Source organism: Scyliorhinus torazame, chromosome 18 (genome assembly GCF_047496885.1).
Source record: "Scyliorhinus torazame isolate Kashiwa2021f chromosome 18, sScyTor2.1, whole genome shotgun sequence".
Lineage (NCBI taxonomy): Eukaryota > Metazoa > Chordata > Chondrichthyes > Carcharhiniformes > Scyliorhinidae > Scyliorhinus > Scyliorhinus torazame.
The window spans coordinates 63466382-63485267 of NC_092724.1; the positions used below are offsets into that span (position 1 = coordinate 63466382).

General features: G+C 46.8%; 1 protein-coding gene across 1 annotated transcript in view; it reads left to right on the plus strand.

The window, feature by feature from the left end:
* The first annotated feature begins 10573 nt into the window (after nt 1-10573).
* Nucleotides 10574-18886, plus strand: part of ebi3 (Epstein-Barr virus induced 3) — a 50577-nt gene continuing 42264 nt past the window's right edge. The window contains exons 1-3 of the mRNA XM_072481997.1: nt 10574-10632; nt 14826-14934; nt 16526-16762. Of these exons, the coding sequence (XP_072338098.1) occupies nt 14847-14934; nt 16526-16762 (325 nt within the window). The 5' untranslated portion in view covers nt 10574-10632; nt 14826-14846. The remainder of the gene's footprint in view (nt 10633-14825; nt 14935-16525; nt 16763-18886) is intronic.

Here is an 18886-nt window from a genome sequence, read left to right on the forward strand (position 1 = left end):
ACATAAATGGTTAATGCAAAAAGCAAAGATTTAATTTTATCCAATCTGAAGGGGTTTACCAGTTCCTGAAACTATTATGGATTCTGGGAACCCTGTTCCCCAATTACCTTTGGGAAAACAAGATTTTGTTATGTCAACAAAGGCAAATGCTGGAAGGTTCCGTTGATTAGTTTGTGAACATTCCTTTCTCTTGACGAACTGTACACAGTTTCTGAAAGTAAACAACTACCATTTCAAATAGACATGTTTCTTGCCACAATGTGAGATTTAGATCATAGATTCTCGTAAAGCAAATGCAAAGGAAAACTTTGCACTTCCTCTGGACTCATCTTCTGTTTAAAGGCTAATTATCGATGTTGCAACTGCAAGGGGAGCGCTTATCGCTCGTGCACTGATGTAAATTCCTGCGACTGCCAAATCGCGTTCAAAGAAAGGTCGGGCGGGATTCTCCATCTCTCCAGTCACATTTTCCGGCGCGGCGCACCCCTGCCGGCAGTGGGATCCTCCATTCCTGCAGCCGGCCAATGAGGTTTCCCATTGTGGTCACCCCCACGCCGTCAAGAAACCCACAGGCATCGTTGCCGGCGAAGCGGAGGATCCCGCCAATGGAGAATCCCACAGCAGATATTTAACAACAAGACTGATATCATTGAATCTAACGCAATTTGAGTTTCCAAATCAAAATATAGCAATTGAATGAAAACTGTGTGATATTACACAAATGTACAGCATGTGAAGAGTTAATGTTATGTTAAACCTAACCACTAGAGGGAGCTAAGGGACAGTACTATAAATTGCACTGGCTCTTGGGCTTTGGGGAGGAAATTAGATTGGAGCTGAAGAAGACGAGACTCATAGTGTATTACAGAGCTAGTTAAGATATAATAGTTATAGTTAGTAAATAGAGATAGTGTTAGTGAGTGTAGTTTAATTCTTACATGTATGTATGGTTGCTATTTAGAATAAGTGTCAAACTCAAATATGGCAGTGTTAATAAAATTAGTTTAGTTCTTCAAAAGAGCTTCATGTGTCTTTGTGATCACTACACCTTCCTGGAAACCCCTCACAAAGATCATCTCATGGTACCAGGTCGTGTTTTCCAGAAATGCAAGCAATAAGAAAGAAGAAAGAAAATAAATCAGCTCATCGCTACACATCTCAAAGTCAGCAAAAAAAAAAGAAAAACATAGACCAACATGGATGCTGTGCGAAAACCAGATAACTACAATTCAAACTAAGTTTTAGAATTGGAAAAACTTCAAGCAGCAGTTTGAAGTCTTTCTCTCTGCCTCTACACTTGAATCAGCTCCTGATAGCTCTCCTACTAAATACGGCAGGTCCGCAGGCATTTGAACTGTTTAACTCATTTGATTTTTCAGAAAATGAAGGTAAAAATAAGAATGAGAAAGTAATGGAAAAATTTGACACTCGTTGCAAAAAACAGGTCAATGAGGTGTATGAGAGATACATGTTTAATAAAAGGGTGCAGCTAAGAGGGGGATTTTATGACACTTTTCTCACTGATTTGAGGCTCCGAGTGTAATCCTGCAATTTTTCCTCAATTACTGAATCAATCCTGCGTGACCAAATTGTGTTTGACATATTTGAAGAGCAAATGCGGGAACGTTTATTAAGGAAACCAAACTTAACTTTAGAAGAAGCCAACTCTTGCTCTATTTGTAAAGCAAGTAGAGCAAGCCACCAATGAATATGCTGAATTTCGATCCCGTGAAAAAGGCGCGAACTTCGGTAATGTGGTTGGCACCATTGCCTCTGTGGTGCAGTTTAAAACAAATTGCGCTGCAGGAAGTGGCCATTGTGTGCAGGCGTGGGTAGGAAAACACCACAAAACAGATATTCAACGTTCTGCGCATGTGCAGGATCAGTTTGCACGTGCACTTTGAAATAGGACACGAACCGTAAGTTGACCGATTTGCGCATGCGCACAAGAGGTTTACGCATGATGCACCAATGTAATGACGTGTAGACGCTGTGGACACTCCCACTTAAAGCAACAATGTCCTGCATTTGGAAAAAGATGTACAACATGTAACAAACTCAATCATTTTGCAACACAATGCCAATTTAACACATCAACACAGCAGAATAATTTTAAAAAGGCACTTCAACAGCATAAAAAGGTTAACAGTATACAAAACATGGAAGAAGAAAACATTTTAAAATCAAAGATTGATCTCACTATGCCTTCACTGGACAACTTCATAATGTAAGCAATCACTAGAACAAATGGAAACAACACTGCTGATTAGGCAACTATTGGATAGAAATAATGGACGGGAATCTGTGATCCTGAGGCTACGTGTTGACGCCATCGTCAACAGGCCCCCAGGAGCAGTGATCCTGCGCCCTACAGGGGGCCAGCACGGCACTGGCGCAACTCACGCAGCTCCAGCTGCTGATACAGGCGTCAAACGGGCATGCGGGTTTGCGCATGCGCGCTGCGATCGGCGCAAGCTCACGCATGTGTGCCAGTTTGCCTTCTCCGCGCCGGCCCCGACACAACATGGCATAGAGCTACAGGGGCCCGGCGTGGAGTAAATGAGGCCCCCATCAGGAGACGCCGGCCCGCCGATCGGTAAGCCCCGATCGCAGGCCAGGCCACGGTGGAGGCCCCCCGTGCGGTCAGATCCCTCCTTCCCACCCCCACCAGGCCGCCCCACAGGATGGACGCCGAGGTCCCGCCGGGGAGGACCACATGTGAACGGCGCCGGCAGGACTCGGCCTATCTCGGCGGTCACTTGGCCCACTCTACGCGGAGAATCGCCGGGCGGCCACGTAGAGCGGCCCCCAACCAGGGCCGTGCTGACCGCACCGGCACCACGGCGTTGTGTGAATCGTGCCCCCCCCCCATGCCCCCCCGGCGATTCTCCGACCCGGCCCAGGGTCAGAGAATCCCGCCCAATGATTGGATATATACATTGATAATAAATGGATCAGAGGTACAGTTTAAATTGGACACTGGCACACACGCTAATCTGATAACAGAATCAAATTTGGGCAAAGTAGAAACCCGTCCAAAATGCAAAATGACACATTGTAGGTTAACAGACTGCAATGGGAAATAAATTGCAACAAAAGGTTCATGCTAACTCATTGTTCAGAGTGGTGACATTAAAATTCCACTTGATTTTGAAATTGTGGATGACACAAAATCCTCACTTATTGGCGTAGATGCATGTATCCAGTTAAACCCGATTCAGAATTCACACTGCCAAATCTTTCACTGATTCACTGAGCAACAACATTGAATCCATTTTGAGCAACTTTATACATGTGTTTGATGGAACGGGTCATTATCATTTACCTAAAGCATCAAGTTAAAAGAAAATGCTAAACCTGTTTATTCATGCTCCCAGATGAGTACCAGCACCTCTGAGAGAACGACTAAAGGAGAATGCAGCAGAATGGCATCATATCAAAAGTTACTGACCCAACAGACTGGGTAAACTCAATGGTCTGTGTAAAAAAAACAAATGCGAGATGAATCCAAGGTCCCAGTTGAGGCCACATTCAAGTGTGCGGAACTTGGCTATAAGTTTCTGCTCGGCGATTCTGCACACGAGTGTGGCCTGAACCGGGACCTTGGATTCATGTCACATTACATTCACTCCCAACCATCTGGCCTAGGCTTGCGAAATCCTACCAACTGTCCTGGCTTGAGACAATTCACACCTCTTTAACCTGTGATTATCCCTCTCTCCAGTTGCTCCATCTGTACCTGTAGGCGTAATTACCCTGCAAAGACTCACATTCAAAGTATCGTATTGCATCTTTGACTTTATCTATATATATATGTTTCTGGAACCCACCTTTTCATTCACCTGAGGAAGGAGCAGTGCTCTGAAACCTGTTGGACTTTAACCTGGTGTTGTAAGACTTCTTACTGTGCTCTCCCCAGTCCAACGCCAGCATCCCCATTCCATTCAGAGAATGTGGTATCGTACGCATTCGTAATCCTGAAGGTGGATGGCTGGACATTGCAAAAGTACTCAATGAACTCACACCAAGATCATACGTGATCGGAACAGAATATGGAAAGATTTTTCGTAGAAGCAGAAGAGAACTATTGAAACTTAAACAACCTGCTACATTCACAGTATCAGATACGAGTCAACAACTCATATTTCCTACCAATGACTTTCCAAAAGCTATATTGTCAAATGTACCAGACAATTCAAATAGATTAAATCTGTAAATCTAACATTAGTTCTATCATTGTTGACATGCTGTATGATACTTTAAACAAAAAAAATGTATAGCTATTCAAACTTGTATGAAAAAAAAAGGAACATTTTTTATCAAAGAAAGGGGGAAGTGACATTATACAAATGTACTGCATGTGAAGATTAATGTTATGTTCAACCCAACCACTAGAGGGAGCTAAGGGACAGTACTATAAATTGCACTGGCTCTTGGGCTTCGGGAGGAGATTAGATTAGAGCTGAAGAAGACAAGGGGCAGGATTCTCTGAGCCTCTGCGCCAAAATCGCGATTGGCGCGGGGTCGGAGAATGGGCGTTGATGCTGCGAATCGCATGCATGCGGTCTACGCAGCACGGGTAGGGGCCCATTGACAGAGGCCCCCCTGCGATTCACCGAGGGTAACTGGGCGAGTTCCCAACGGCCTGGTTCTAACCACGTTTTGCCTGTCGGGAACAGCCGGTGGCGGCTGCGGATTCAGTCCACGGCAGCCCTGGTGAGGGGTGGGTGGATCCTTCACCGTGGGGGGGGGGCCTCACAGACAGCCATGCACGCGTTCGGGCCGCACCGATCCGCGGTCGCGCGCAATCTGGTGGGGACCTACATTACTGGTACCGCTCCGTGGGCTGAGTCCGCCATGTCGCACGGGCGGCTGCTGCAGGCCACCGCCGTGTGCATGCGCGGACTACCTACCAGACGTGCAGGGCCCCGTATCCGCAGCCAGAGCTGTGAGAAGCACTCCGGGGCCTTGCTAGCCTCCTGCAAATTGGACAATCACTCTAGACTTTCTTAAGAAAAGTCCAGAGTGAAACGCCCACATTTTGACGCTGGCGTGGGGACATAACCCTATTATTGGAGAATCCCGCCCAAGGTTCATAGTGTATTGCAGAGCTAGTTAAGATAGTAAATAGAGATAGTGTTAGTGAGTGTAGTTTAATTCTTTACATGTATGTTTATTATTTAGAATAAGTGTCGAACTCAAATATAGTAGTATTAATAAAATTAGTTTAGATCTTCAAAAGAGCTTTTTGTGTCTCTATGGTCAATAATCCTTCCATCCTGGAAATCCCTCACAAAGACCACCACAAACTGCAGATATTTTAACCTATATGTAAACGATGGAAATCTTATAGCATCTTTCACAGTGAGCATTATTTTTCTGGCATTCATTTTGATTCATTCCTGTGGCATATGACTGTAGAGGAGGTGGACAGATGACTGATGGGTGTAAAACATAAAGTCGCCATAGATCCAGATGACCATAGGCTGCTTCCCCTTTCAGATGATTTAACCTGAGGTTCACCACACCTCAGGTGAGAGCAAGGTTTAGAAGGCTGTACCTTCAGGAATAAACTCACCAGGACGGGAATTGCGGTTGGCTTTGTTCTGCATCGCAAACCTGTTGTCCAACTAAATGAGCTAAACTGGCCGCCAGTTCGATGCGCAGCTCGATAGCAAGGTCCAACGGCTGAGCCCCTCACACCCGCAACGCATTTCACCCTCTCGCGATCCGAAACCCCCCCCACCATCAGAGACCCACATGAGAGAGACCCCCACCAGAGATCCCCCAATTACACAGACCCTCCCAAGTATACAGACCCCCACCAGAGAACCCAAAGAAGAGAAATCCCCCCCAGAGACACCACGCTGAGAGAGGCCCCGACAGAGACCCCCATGAGAGGGACCCCCACCAGAGACACTACCTTGCGAGGGACCCCCATCAGAGATCCTCCAATTACCACAGACCCCCACCAGAGAACCCAAATGAGAGAACCCCCAGTAGATACAACCCCCCACCATCAGAGACCCGCATGAGAGGGACCCCCACCAGAGATCCTCCAATTACCAGACCCCCACCACAGACACCAGACACCCCTATGAGAGGGATCCCACCAGGGAACCCTCAATTACAGAGACTCCCACCAGAGACTCCCAATTACACAGACCCCCATCAGAGACCCCCATGAGAGAGACCCCTACCAGAGACATCCCATGAGAGAGAGCCCCACCAGAGACCCCCCAATTACACAAATCCCCACCAGAGACCCCCATGAGAGAGACCTCCACCAGAGACATCCCATGAGGGAGACCCCCACCAGAGACTTCTCCATGAGAGAGATCCTCACCGGAGAACACCCAATACAGAGACCCATACCAGACACCCCCACATACGAGAGGCCTTGCCTGGTAGCCCCTATAAGAGAGGCCCTTGTCTCGATACCCCACAAATGAGCTAGACAGCAGTCCAGACAGAGGCAGTGGAAAAAAAAATCACTGCTTTAGCACTCACCTGTGCAATACACCTGTTGGCTCAGGCAGAGGAAGCAGCACTCATCAATTCCTGGAAAGAGAAAAGCAGTCAGATGGGTTTAAACCCCCTCATATCTTTGACCTGCAAACCTTTCATTCATATCTCTGTGAAATTGCTTTATCAAGATTCTGATTGACAGCTTTGACACACACCTAACTCGCTGTATTGTTTAGTTCATCTCCCTTCACTCCTGAGTGGCATTCAAGTACCCAGCTGTGAAACTAACTGCAATTTTTATAAACATCCAGCTATGATTGATAGCTCCTGGACCACATTAAAGACAGTTAAGCGCTTTCTGCAGAGAAATAGTGGAAGTGAGAGCAATTAAAGCACTTAAGTGGTTAGTTTGATAGTGATTACTTGAAAGTCACTCAAGCATGAAGGGAGATAATTTAAACAACCCAGACAGCTGGGTGTGTGTGGAAGATGTCAGTCACAGCCTAGTCAAAGTTATTTCACAGAGATATGAATAGAAGTCTTGCAGATCAAAGATGTGAAGGAGTTTAAACCCAGCTGACAGGATTTCTCTTTACAGGAATTGACAGGTGCTGATTCCTCTGCCTGAGCCAACTTTTGGGCGGTTCCAGGCAGGGGTGTCTCTAACGGGATCTCGAGTGGGTGTCTCTGTAATAGGGGGTGTCTGGTTGGGGAGGGGGGTGTGGCAATGCGGTGGGCAAGATTTGCATTGTGGGCAGGAGGGTGGTCCTTTGATGGATATTGGGGACAACTCCCTTAAAGTGTTACCCCAATGGCCCACCGCGTGGTCCACCGCATCAGGGCCACATTTGTAAATACCAGCACCAATTCTTGCCCACGTGAATCCTGACTCAGAGGACTGGAGAATCATGCAGGCTTGGAGAAAATGGTGCCCTGCCTGTTAATAAGATGAAAAGTATTTTTCTGCGGCCAAGGGAACGTACACAGTACGTCCATAGTAGACAAAAAAGAACAATCGACAGAGTATATTGACAAATAGTTCATCAACAAATAGTGATTGGTTGCAGTGCGGAACAAGGGCGAAACAAAGCAAATACATGCGCAAGAGCAGCATAGGACGTCGTGAATAGTGTTCATACAGGGAACAGATCAGTCTAAGGGAGGGTCGTTGAGGAGTCTTGTATCTGTGGGGAAGAAGCTGTTCCTGTGTCTGGATGTGCGGGTCTTCAGAGTTCTGTACCTTCTGCCTCATGAAAGGGTCTGGAAGAGGGAAAAGCCTGGATGGAAGGGGCCTCTGATAATGCTGTCTGCCTTCCTGAGGCAGCAGGAAGTGTGGACAGAATCAATAGGAGGATGGCAAGCATGTGTGATGCTTTGGGCTGAGTTCACCACACTCTGCAGTTTCTTGCGATCTTGGGCCGAGCAGTTGCCAGACCAAGCTGTAATGCAGCCGGATGGGATGCTTTCTATGGCACATCTGCAGAAGTCTGTGCGAGTCGATGCAGACATGCCGAATTTCTTTAGCTTCTTTAGGAAGTAAGGACATTGTTAGGCTTTCTTGACTGTTGCATCAACGACAGTGGACCAGGACAGACTGTTGGTGATGGTGACCCCCAGGAACTTAAAGTTATCGACCATCTCCACTTCAGAACCATTGATGCAGACGGGAGTGTGTGTCGTGCTGCGCTTCCTGAAGTTGATGATCAGTTTCTTTGTCTTTCAGACATTTACAGAGAGGTTGTTTTCGATACACCATGCAACCAAGTGATTTATCTCCCTTCTGTAGTCTGATTCGTCGTTGTTTGAGATACGGCCCACCACAGTCGTATCATCCGCAAATATATAGATTGAGTTGGAGTTAAATCTTGTCACACAGTCGTGTGTGTATAGGGAGTACAGTCGAGGACTGAGCACACATCCTTGCGGGGCCCCAGTGTTGAGGACTATTGTGGAGGAGGTGCTGTTGCCTATCCTGACAGATTGCGGTCTGTTGGTGAGGAAGTCGAGGATCCAGCTGCACAGGGAGGGGTCAAGTCCAAGATTGCAGAGTTTGGTTATTAGTCTTGTCGGGATAATGGTGTTGAAGGTGGAGCTGTAGTCTATGAACAGCAGTCTCACGTAGGTCTCCTTGTCATCGAAACCATCTGGGAGGCTGGCATTGATCCGTCTCATGACTAGCTGCTCGAAACATTTTATGATAACAGACATCAGGGCCACAGGTCGGTAATCGTTAAGGCAGGCTACCTTGTTCTTCTTTGGTATTGTCATATATATAGGGACCATATAACCCGGCATATATTCAATTCCTTTCTGAAAAATATTGTTGAATCCATATCCACCCATGCTACAGGCATCGTATTCCAGGCAATTTATCCTCAATTCCTCCCTGGAGGTATTGCCTATTTTCTGTGCTTGCTGGTTAATAATCCTCCTGCAATTGGAAACAGTTTCGCTCTATCTGAACCTTACATGATTTTAAACGGGTCTATCAAATTTATAATTAAACATTTCTGCTCCAAGAAGAAGATCCACGCTTCTCAATTCTCTCCATGTAACCGAAGTCCCTGTAACATTCTGGCAAATCTTCTCTGCACCCTTGTAGATCTTGGCATTCTTACTCAAGAGTGCTGTGCTGGACTGGACACAATCGCCTAATCAGTGATTGATGAAGGCTTTTTAAAAAAAGTATTGTTTCATGGGACAAGGTAGACCACGTTTGTTTGCCCACCACCCTTGGATGGAAATGATTTTGAGGCCGTTACAGTTACCACACTGTTGCGGGTCTTGAGTCGCAGCGGATTTCCACCCCTAAAGGGCATTAATGAACCAGAAGAGATTTCAATGATAATTTCCACGGTCACTATGCATCGCTGAGGCTAGTTTTCCATTCCCTCACTGGATTTGAACCCATGTCCTCAGAACATTCTCCTCGACCTCTGAACTTATTAGTTCACTATGACACCAATTCCCCCGAATTATCATGATGTCCTTGCTTTTGTATTCTCTACGTCTATTTAAAAAATCAAAGAGCCCATCATTTTAATATAACCTCATCAACTTGCCCTCTCACTCAATTATTTTTGTGCTGAACCCCCCGCCACCCCCCCCCGTTCTCTCTGTTCTTTTTAAAAATGTTCCATTTAAATGGATCAATTGATACCAGTAGATTAGTAAATTCCAGCCTTCAGGTGAACTTGCCTGAGTACCTATATTTTAGCTGAAGCAATTGCATAATCAATTCTCATTGTAATGATAGTGAAAGTTGCCATAGTCACGGAGGACCCATAGGTTTCTTTCCACTTTGAGAGAGAGAGCTGACTGGTAGTGATGTAACCTGATGGTCACCACACCTCAGGCAAGGGGCAAGGTTGAGAAGGTGGGACTCGTTTAGCACAGTGGGCTAAACAGCTGGCTTGTAATGCAGAGCAAGGCCAACAGCGCGGGTTCAATTCCTGTACCGGCCTCCCCGAACAGGCGCCGGAATGTGGCAACTAGGGGCTTTTCACAGTAGCTTCGTTGAAGCCTTCTTGTGACAATAAGCGATTATTCATGGTAACCGCAGCCAGTACCGGAATTGAACCCACGTTTGTGGTGTCACTCCGCATCACAAACTAGCCGGCCAGCCAATTGAGCTAATCATAGTACATGCGATTGGAATCAACCAGACTTCATGGTGGTTTGGCCTTGACGTAATGTGGTCCTCACTTGATATTTATCCGGTTGACAGATACTTGATATCTGTGTGACATTGAGCATGACCATGTTTGCTGGTCAAAAGCTCATCTCAAGGTGAAAAGACTTCTTTAAGATGCCATATACCAAAATGGGCTTGTTGTTGACTATATTTCCTCAGTATACAAAACACAAGAGGGCTTAACTTCACAAGGAAGTGATTTGCATCTGTTTATATAAAACTAGAGATTAATCTCATGAGAGTCACCAGTAACTTCCACGCAAAGAGCAATCATGTGTGCATGATGAGGTGCAACTTAAATAAGGAGCACAAATCTGTTGTCCATTTTTAGCAATATGACCTTATTTGCTGAGGACAATAGGAATCACTGAATATAGTCTCTGAATCATTGACTCTACAGTTAGTAGTGGGATTTCTAGCAGAGCGTTTCAGGGCAACCGTTTCTTATCCCAGTATCCTTTTCCGAAAAGGTAAGTATTTTAATTATGAGAATTATTTCTATTGCGATAGATTTATTATGCGGATTTAAAGAGTGATGAAGAATGTTGAACTTGACCAAGAGTTGAAGAGATTCCATGTATGCTATTGTGTGAATAAAACCATGTACCCGCATCAGTTAGTCTTCAACAGCAGATAGTTACAATTCTGTTTTGTCGGCAATGTACACACTTGAAGGATTTATTTCACTTTCTTGATAGTGTGAAAGATATACTCATTTTAGAATGTATAGGTCGGTTGGGAAAAAATTTGGAATTGTAATGAAATCTCTGAGTGTAATGCCATGATTCGAATATGTAACAGAATCTCTGGAGTTATCTAGGCTCTTGTGGAGGGTAAACAGAAGCACAGAATAGTTATGATTAATGGCCTGTTTGGGCACTGTATTACAGCACAATTCTATTGTGTACGGTTTGGATGAGGATTGGATTCTGCATTTGTGGCAATGATTTGGAGGTGTAGTAGAGCATGACGGAAAACTAATTTTCTATAGGATCCTTAAAACCGGTCCATCCCCACCAGTGCAATGAAACACTGTGCCATCCAGTCCATCTGCACTAATGAACTGACACCCAATCCATCTGCACTGACACAGTGCCACACAGTCAACCTGAACTAGTGCACTCACACTGTGCCACCCTGTTCACTGCACTAGTGTGCTGACACACTGTGCTATCCACTCCCTTTGCACTATTGCACTGACACACTGTGCCACCCAGTCCCTCTGCACTAGTGCACTGTACACTGTGCCACCCACTCCATTCATATGTGCGCACTGACACACTGTGCCATCCAGTCCCTCTGTACTAGTGCACTGATCCGCTATGCCAACCAGTCCACCTGCGCTCGTGCACTGACACACTGTGCCACCCAGTCCATATGCACGAGCACACTGGCACAGAGTGCCCACCAATCTGTCCACACCAGTGCACTGACACATTGTGCCACCCTATCCCTCTGTACTAGTGCGCTGACACACTGTGCACCCCACTCCCTCTTCCCTAGTGCACGGACACACTGTGCCACCCAGTCCATATGCACTAAACCACTGACACACCTGCCACCCAGTCGCTCCATACTAGTACACTGACACACTGTTCCACCAGTCCATCTGCGTTTGTGCACTGACAGACTATGCCACCTAGTCCCTCCGTACTAGTGCACTAGCACACTGTGCCGTGCAATCCCACTGCACGAGTGCACTGACATGCTGTGCACCCAATCCACTGCATTGATGTGTATATACACTGTGCTAACACTCACTTTGCATTATTGTATTGATACATTGTGCCAACCAGTCCTCGACACTGTGCCACCCAGTTCACTCATGTACTGCCAACTGTGCCACCCACTCCTTTCACATGTGTGCACTGACACGCTGTGCCATCCAGTCCCCCTGTACTAGTGTACTGATAGACTGTGCCAACCAGTCCCTCCACACTCGTGTATTGACACAGTGTGCCACCTAGTCCACCTGTACGAGTACACAGACACACAGTACCATCCACTCCACCTGCACTAGTGCATTGACTCACAGTGCCACCCAAACCATCTGCGCTAGTGCACTGACACACAATACCACCCACTCCACCTGCATTAGTGCACTGACACACAGTGCCACCCACTCCACCTGCACTAGTGCATTGACACACAGTGTCACCCACTCCATCTGCACTATTGCACTTACACACAGTGCCACACACTCCATCTGCACTAGTGCATTGACACACAGTGTCACCCACTCCATCTGCACTAGTGCACTGATACAGTGCCACCCACTCCATCTGCACTAGTGCATTGACACACAGTGTCACCCACTCCATCTGCACTATTGCACTTACACACAGTGCCACACACTCCATCTGCACTAGTGCATTGACACACAGTGTCACCCACTCCATCTGCACTAGTGCACTGACACACAGTGTCACCCATTCCATCTGCACTAGTGCACTGACACAGTGCCACCCATTCCATCTGCACTAGTGCACTGACACACAGTGTCATCCAATCCACCTGCACTAGTGCACTGACACACAGTGTCACCCACTCCACCTGCACTAGTGCACTGACACAGTGTCACCCACTCCATCTGCACTAGTGCATTGACACACAGTGCCACCCACTCCATCTGCACTAGTGCACTGACACATAGTGCCACCCACTCCATCTGCATTAGTGCATTGACACACAGTGTCACCCACTCCACCTGCACTAGTGCACTGACACAGTGTCACCCACTCCATCTGCACTAGTGTACTGACACACAGTGCCAACCACTCCATCTGCATTAGTGCACTGACACACAGTGTCACCCACTCCATCTGCACTACTGCATTGACACACAGTGCCATCCACTCCATCTGCACTAGTGCACTGACACAGTGTCACCCACTCCATCTGCACTAGTGCACTGACACACAGTGTCACCCACTCCATCTGCACTAGTGCACTGACACAGTGTCACCCACTCCATCTGCACTACTGCATTGACACACAGTGCCATCCACTCCATCTGCACTAGTGCACTGACACACAGTGTCACCCACTTCATCTGCACTAGTGCACTGACACAGTGCCACCCACTCCATCTGCACTACTGCATTGACACACAGTGTCAACCACTCCATCTGCATTAGTGCACTGACACACAGTGCCACCCACTCCACCTGCACTAGTGCACTGACACAGTGCCACCCACTCCACCTGCACTAGTGCACTGACACACAGTGCCACCCACTCCATCTGCATTAGTGCACTGACACACAGTGTCACCCACTCCACCTGCACTAGTGCACTGACACACAGTGTCATCCACTCCATCTGCACTATTGCACTTACACACAGTGCCACACACTCCATCTGCACTAGTGCACTGACACACAGTGTCAACCACTCCATCTGCATTAGTGCACTGACACACAGTGCCACCCACTCCACCTGCACTAGTGCACTGACACAGTGCCACCCACTCCACCTGCACTAGTGCACTTGCACACAGTACCACCCACTCCATCTGCATTAGTGCACTGACACACAGTGCCATAAAGTTCATCTGCACTAGAGTGATGTCACACTGTGCCATCCAATCCATCTGCATGTGTGCATGGACACACTGTGCCAACCAGTCCCCTCGTACTAGTGCACTGACACAAAATGCCACCCAATCTATCTGCACTAGTGCACTGACACACTGGGCCATATCGCCCATCTGCACTATTGCCCTGACACACTATGCCACCTAGTCCCTCCGTAGTAGCATCCTGCCATACTGTGCCGCCCACTCCACCCACACGAGTGGACTGACACATTGTGCCACCCAGTCCATCTGTACTGCTGCACTGACACACTGTGCCACCAAGTCCTTCCACACTAGTGCGTTGACACACTGAGCCATTCACTCCCTTGACGCTAGTTCACTGACACACAGTGCCAACAAGTCCATCTGCACAAATGCATTCACACACTGTGACACCCAGTGCATCTGCACTAGTGCACTGACACACTGTGTCACCCATTCTCTCTGCACTAGTGCACTGACACATTGTGCCACCCAGTCCATCTGCACTACTGCATTGACACACTGTGCCACCCCATCCATCTGCACTAATGCTTTCACACACTGTGCCACCCAGTTCATCTGCACTAGTGCGCTGACACACTGTGCCATCCACTCCCTTCTCACTATTGCACTGAGACACTGTGCCACCCTGACCCTCTGCACTAGTGCACTGACACACTGTGCCAGTCCTTCTGCATGAGTGCACTGACACAATGTGCCATCCAGTCCATCTGCAATTGTGTGCAGATACATTTTGCCACCCACTGCCTCCGCGCTAGTGCACTGTCACACTGTGCTACCCAGTTCCTCTGCACTAGTGCACTAACACACTGTGCCATCTAATCCCTCTGCACTAGTGCACTGACACACTGTGCCATCCAGTCCCTCTACACTAGTGCACTGACACACTGTGCTACCCAGTTCCTCTGCGCGAGTGCACTGAAACTGTTCCATGCACACGTTCCACATTATGTCAATTTTGCCGTTCAAATGACTATCATTGTGCTTTGTTTCTAATATCACCTCAACATGTTAATTAAATGTGTTCCTTGCAATGTGTTCCTAGCCAACCCTATTTCTTCATTTGTGTCCGACTCCCTTTAGTCTGATTTTTAGATATCCAAGATGTACCTGAAGCTGACCATAATCCTTGGTGCTATGATGCTGCTGCTAAATATCCTAGTCACAACAGAAGGGCAAACTGTTGTGGATGGTAAGTTGTTCCTTGATACCTGCTGAAACGCTCTAACCAAATTTAGGTGTTGTGGGTGAGGAAAACTGCCAAATACTTTGTACTATTACCACTCTTGCTGCATCATAAAAACTGATGTGGAGATGCTGGCGTTGGACGGGTGAGCACAGGAAGAAGTCTTGCAACACCAGATTAAAGTCCAACAGGTTTGTTTTGAATCACTAGCTTTTGGAGTGCAGCTTATTCACCTGATGAAGGAGCAGTGCTCCGAAAGCTAGTGATTCGAAACAAACCTGTTGGACTTTAACCTGGTGGTGTAAGACTTCTTACTCATAAACACTGGGCAGAGCTCTGTGTAAATGGGAGTGTAGAATGGACGGTAATGTATCCACTGTTTGTTTTTAACCATGTTGTTATATACTTTTAAGCAGAAGCAGCATGACATCAGTAGAAGTGTGTCGTACGATCCAGCCTTAGTGTTACTTTTGCTTTTGAGTACAGCACACAAACACACATAGTTCCTGCCTTTGTAGAAATGTTCTCATGTCCCTAGTCTAAATAAAGGAATCCACAATGTGTGTACACAATCCCTCATGAGTGGTTTGTTCCTTTAATTATTATAAACACATAACACACCAAAACTGACTTGTTCTCTGTGTGCTCACCAGGTGTACGCCCCAGGGGACCTGTCGTGATTGGCCAAAGTAAATGGACAATCTAACACGGGTTGGAGTGGGCAATTATCAGGAGTAATGATGACGTTTAAATGTATTCACAAATCCTCCCACCATGAGTTTGAAAACTGGCTGATCTGTTACCTTGGGCTGCTTTTTATTTATTTTTTCCTGGGATTTGAGCATTGCTGGCAAGGCCGGTATTCGTTGCTCATCCCTAGTTGCCTTTGATCTTAGTGGGCTCCTCGGCAATATCAGAGGCAGTTAAGCATCAACCAACCTGCTCAATCTCTCTTCATAAGGACAATCCAGCGTCGCACTGTGGCATAGTGGCTAACATTGCTGCCTCACAGCGCCAGGGACCGGGGTTGAATTCCAGCCTTGGATGACTGTCTGTGTGGAGTTTGCATGTTCTCCCCATGTCTGCGTGGGTTTCCTCCGAGTGCCATGGTTTCCTCCCACAGTCCAAAGATGTGCAGGTTAGGTGGGGTTATGGTGGGCCTATCTATGGTGCTCTTTTAGAGAGTCGGTGCAGACTCGATGGGCTGAATGGTTTCCTTCTGCACTGTTGGAATTTTATGGTTCCCTCATCTCTGGACTCAATCTAGTGAACCTCTTTTGAACCGCCTCTAATGCAGCTACATTCCTCCTCAAGTATTGAGACCAAAACTCTCCACAGTACTCCTGGTGTAGTCTCACCATTGCCTTGCACACGCCCTCATGTCATTAGCCTGGACCTCTGGACTACTAGTCCTGTGACATTATCGGCAATGTCACTGTCTCCCAGTGTTCCCAAAATGGCCTCAACTAACTCACGACAGCTTAATGACAGGGTATGGAGCTACATATCAAATCATGCAATCACTGAATCAACAGGAGAAATTAATATAAGCCTTTGCACTGAACTCAACTTGGAGTGTTTTCTCCTTGTGTTTCAGGTGTTACCACAGAGTATGGTCAGATCGGGAGGAACATCACACTATTATGTAAAAACACAGATAATAGTGTGGCCGAATGGCAGCTGAATGACTCAGAAATCATCAGAACCAAAGACATGGAACTAACTGGAACAAGCCTCACCCTCTTCAACATCAATGAATCCCAGGAAGGGCGGTACAGCTGTCACAATCTGGAGTCAGGCAATGTTTACAGCACAGTCTCATTGCTGTTAGGCTGTAGGTTTAAGGCTAATTCAATTAATCAAGTTGTCATTCAATGTCAATCCTTGGCAGAGTTTCCGAGATTGTGACAATCTCAGCAATTCATTTTGAAAACTCTCCAGGAAGCAAACACAAAAGGATTAGTTACTTCGATTTAATGTCATCCAATGTCACTGGGACTTGGCTACAATTGTAGTTGAAGTCCTAAATAGGGACGCAGGAGAAACTACATCCCCCTCCCAACTCCATGACAGATCTGCCAGAAGAAACTATTAGAATAATGGACCACCTGTTTCTCAGAGGAATCATTGTTTGATTAACAGCTCAGGCACTCTGATAACTGGGGTTGTATTCTCCGGTCCCCCAGCTGCGTGTTTCTCAGCGGCGCACCGTTCGCTGATGGCGGGACTCTCTACTCCCGCAGCTTGTCATTTGGATTTCCCATTGAAGCCAGCTCATGCCGCCGGGAAACCCATGGCAGGGGTGCACTGCTGGTGGGGACAGAGAATCCCAACGGCCGGAGAATTCCAGCCCTGAATTCAATTTCGCTAGGTTTGTTGACATTAGTTAAGTAGTTTTCAGCATTTGTAGTTTTTGAAACTTCAAAGGCTGGATGTTTGACACTTTTATTGGCTTGCTGGCCAGACATTTTTTCATAGGAGACATTTATCAATGGATTGCATTTTTCAAAGCTTTTGTTTACAGATATCATGTTACACTGTGGTGCTCATTGGTTAGAGAAAATGTTCAGTGGGACAATGAGCATAGAACTTCCTGAGCTTAGCATCAGGGGATGAGGAGTCTGAGGGGTTGGGTGGAAGGGCTGACGCTAACATGGCGGCATGAAGAGGACATAGGGGGTAAGGGCATGAGATGGCATAGATGTGGCATGGGGAGTGTTTGGTGGGCGAAATGTGTATGAGAGCTGGAAGGCCTTTGCATTATTTTCACTGGGACACTGAGGTGGGCCATTTAAACATTCCACCTCCTTACCTGGCGTTGCCTGTGATTGCCTAGACACTTATTCCTGAGTTGACTGGCCAGATTCCAGCCCGCAGCCTCCCCAGAGTAATGAAGATTCTGCCTCAGAAAGCAAGCAGGCCCAGCCAGGAATTTTCCCGACTGCCCTAACCCACCTCAAGGATGAAAGGTCAGGCCCCGGTCCCTGGAATTTCCTCCAGAAACCTCAATTCTTGATCACCTCTCTCTTCTCCTTTGAGACACTAATTAAAAGTTACCTTTTTGGGGGGAAACCTTTCCTTATGCATCTTAGTGTCAATTCTGTTCAGTACACTCCTGTGTAGCACATTTTAAATTTGTTCATGGAATGTTTTATTTTGTTATGATCCTGGACCACACCCCAACAATTGCTCGGATACTGGACAGAAACCCCAATATTTTGTTTTAATTTGTAAGACTGTGAGGAAAGGATACTTCACTCCAGGAGTGATTTCACGCACAAATAGGGATATGATATATTGAAAAACTTCATTATAACACTGTATTAAAATATCTTTAACATCACACAAGAAAATAGCCTACAATTACCCCTTAAATAATACTACTCAGTACAGTAACCCTTAACTACTATCTTTATTTCTACTCAAATAACAGAAGCATCTCAGATTCTAAACCACTTTTAAACATAGTTGGAACTCAGGAATACTTGCTGCACAGAGATGTCTTTTGAGACTGTTTGAAAAGATAGACCTGAACCCTGTCAGAACCATGCAGAATCTCAGCTGTATTTCTTCAGAAACCTCTCAGCTTGCCTTCCAGCCACAAACTAAAAAAACTGAACCTCAACATCTGACTGCTTCAACCCCTGGCTCTTCCCATTAACTACATCATCTCACTAAACTGAACACAATGTGTTGGATTCTCTGATTTTGAGGCTATGTCCGGAGCATGTGTCTAGTTCTACGCCCAAGATACCTGCAGAAACGGACGCAGAATTGCCAGGTCCGTGGCCGTGCATGAGCACGGCGGCGACCTGCAGCGATCGCGCCGTACAACATGGCGCCGGCCATGGGCGGACCCAGCCTGCCATATAGTGCCCCCCTGCATCACCCCTTGCCTCTCCCGGACCACCCCCACCAGTCCCCCCAGTCCCCGCAGAAGTACCCCCAGCAAGCAGAA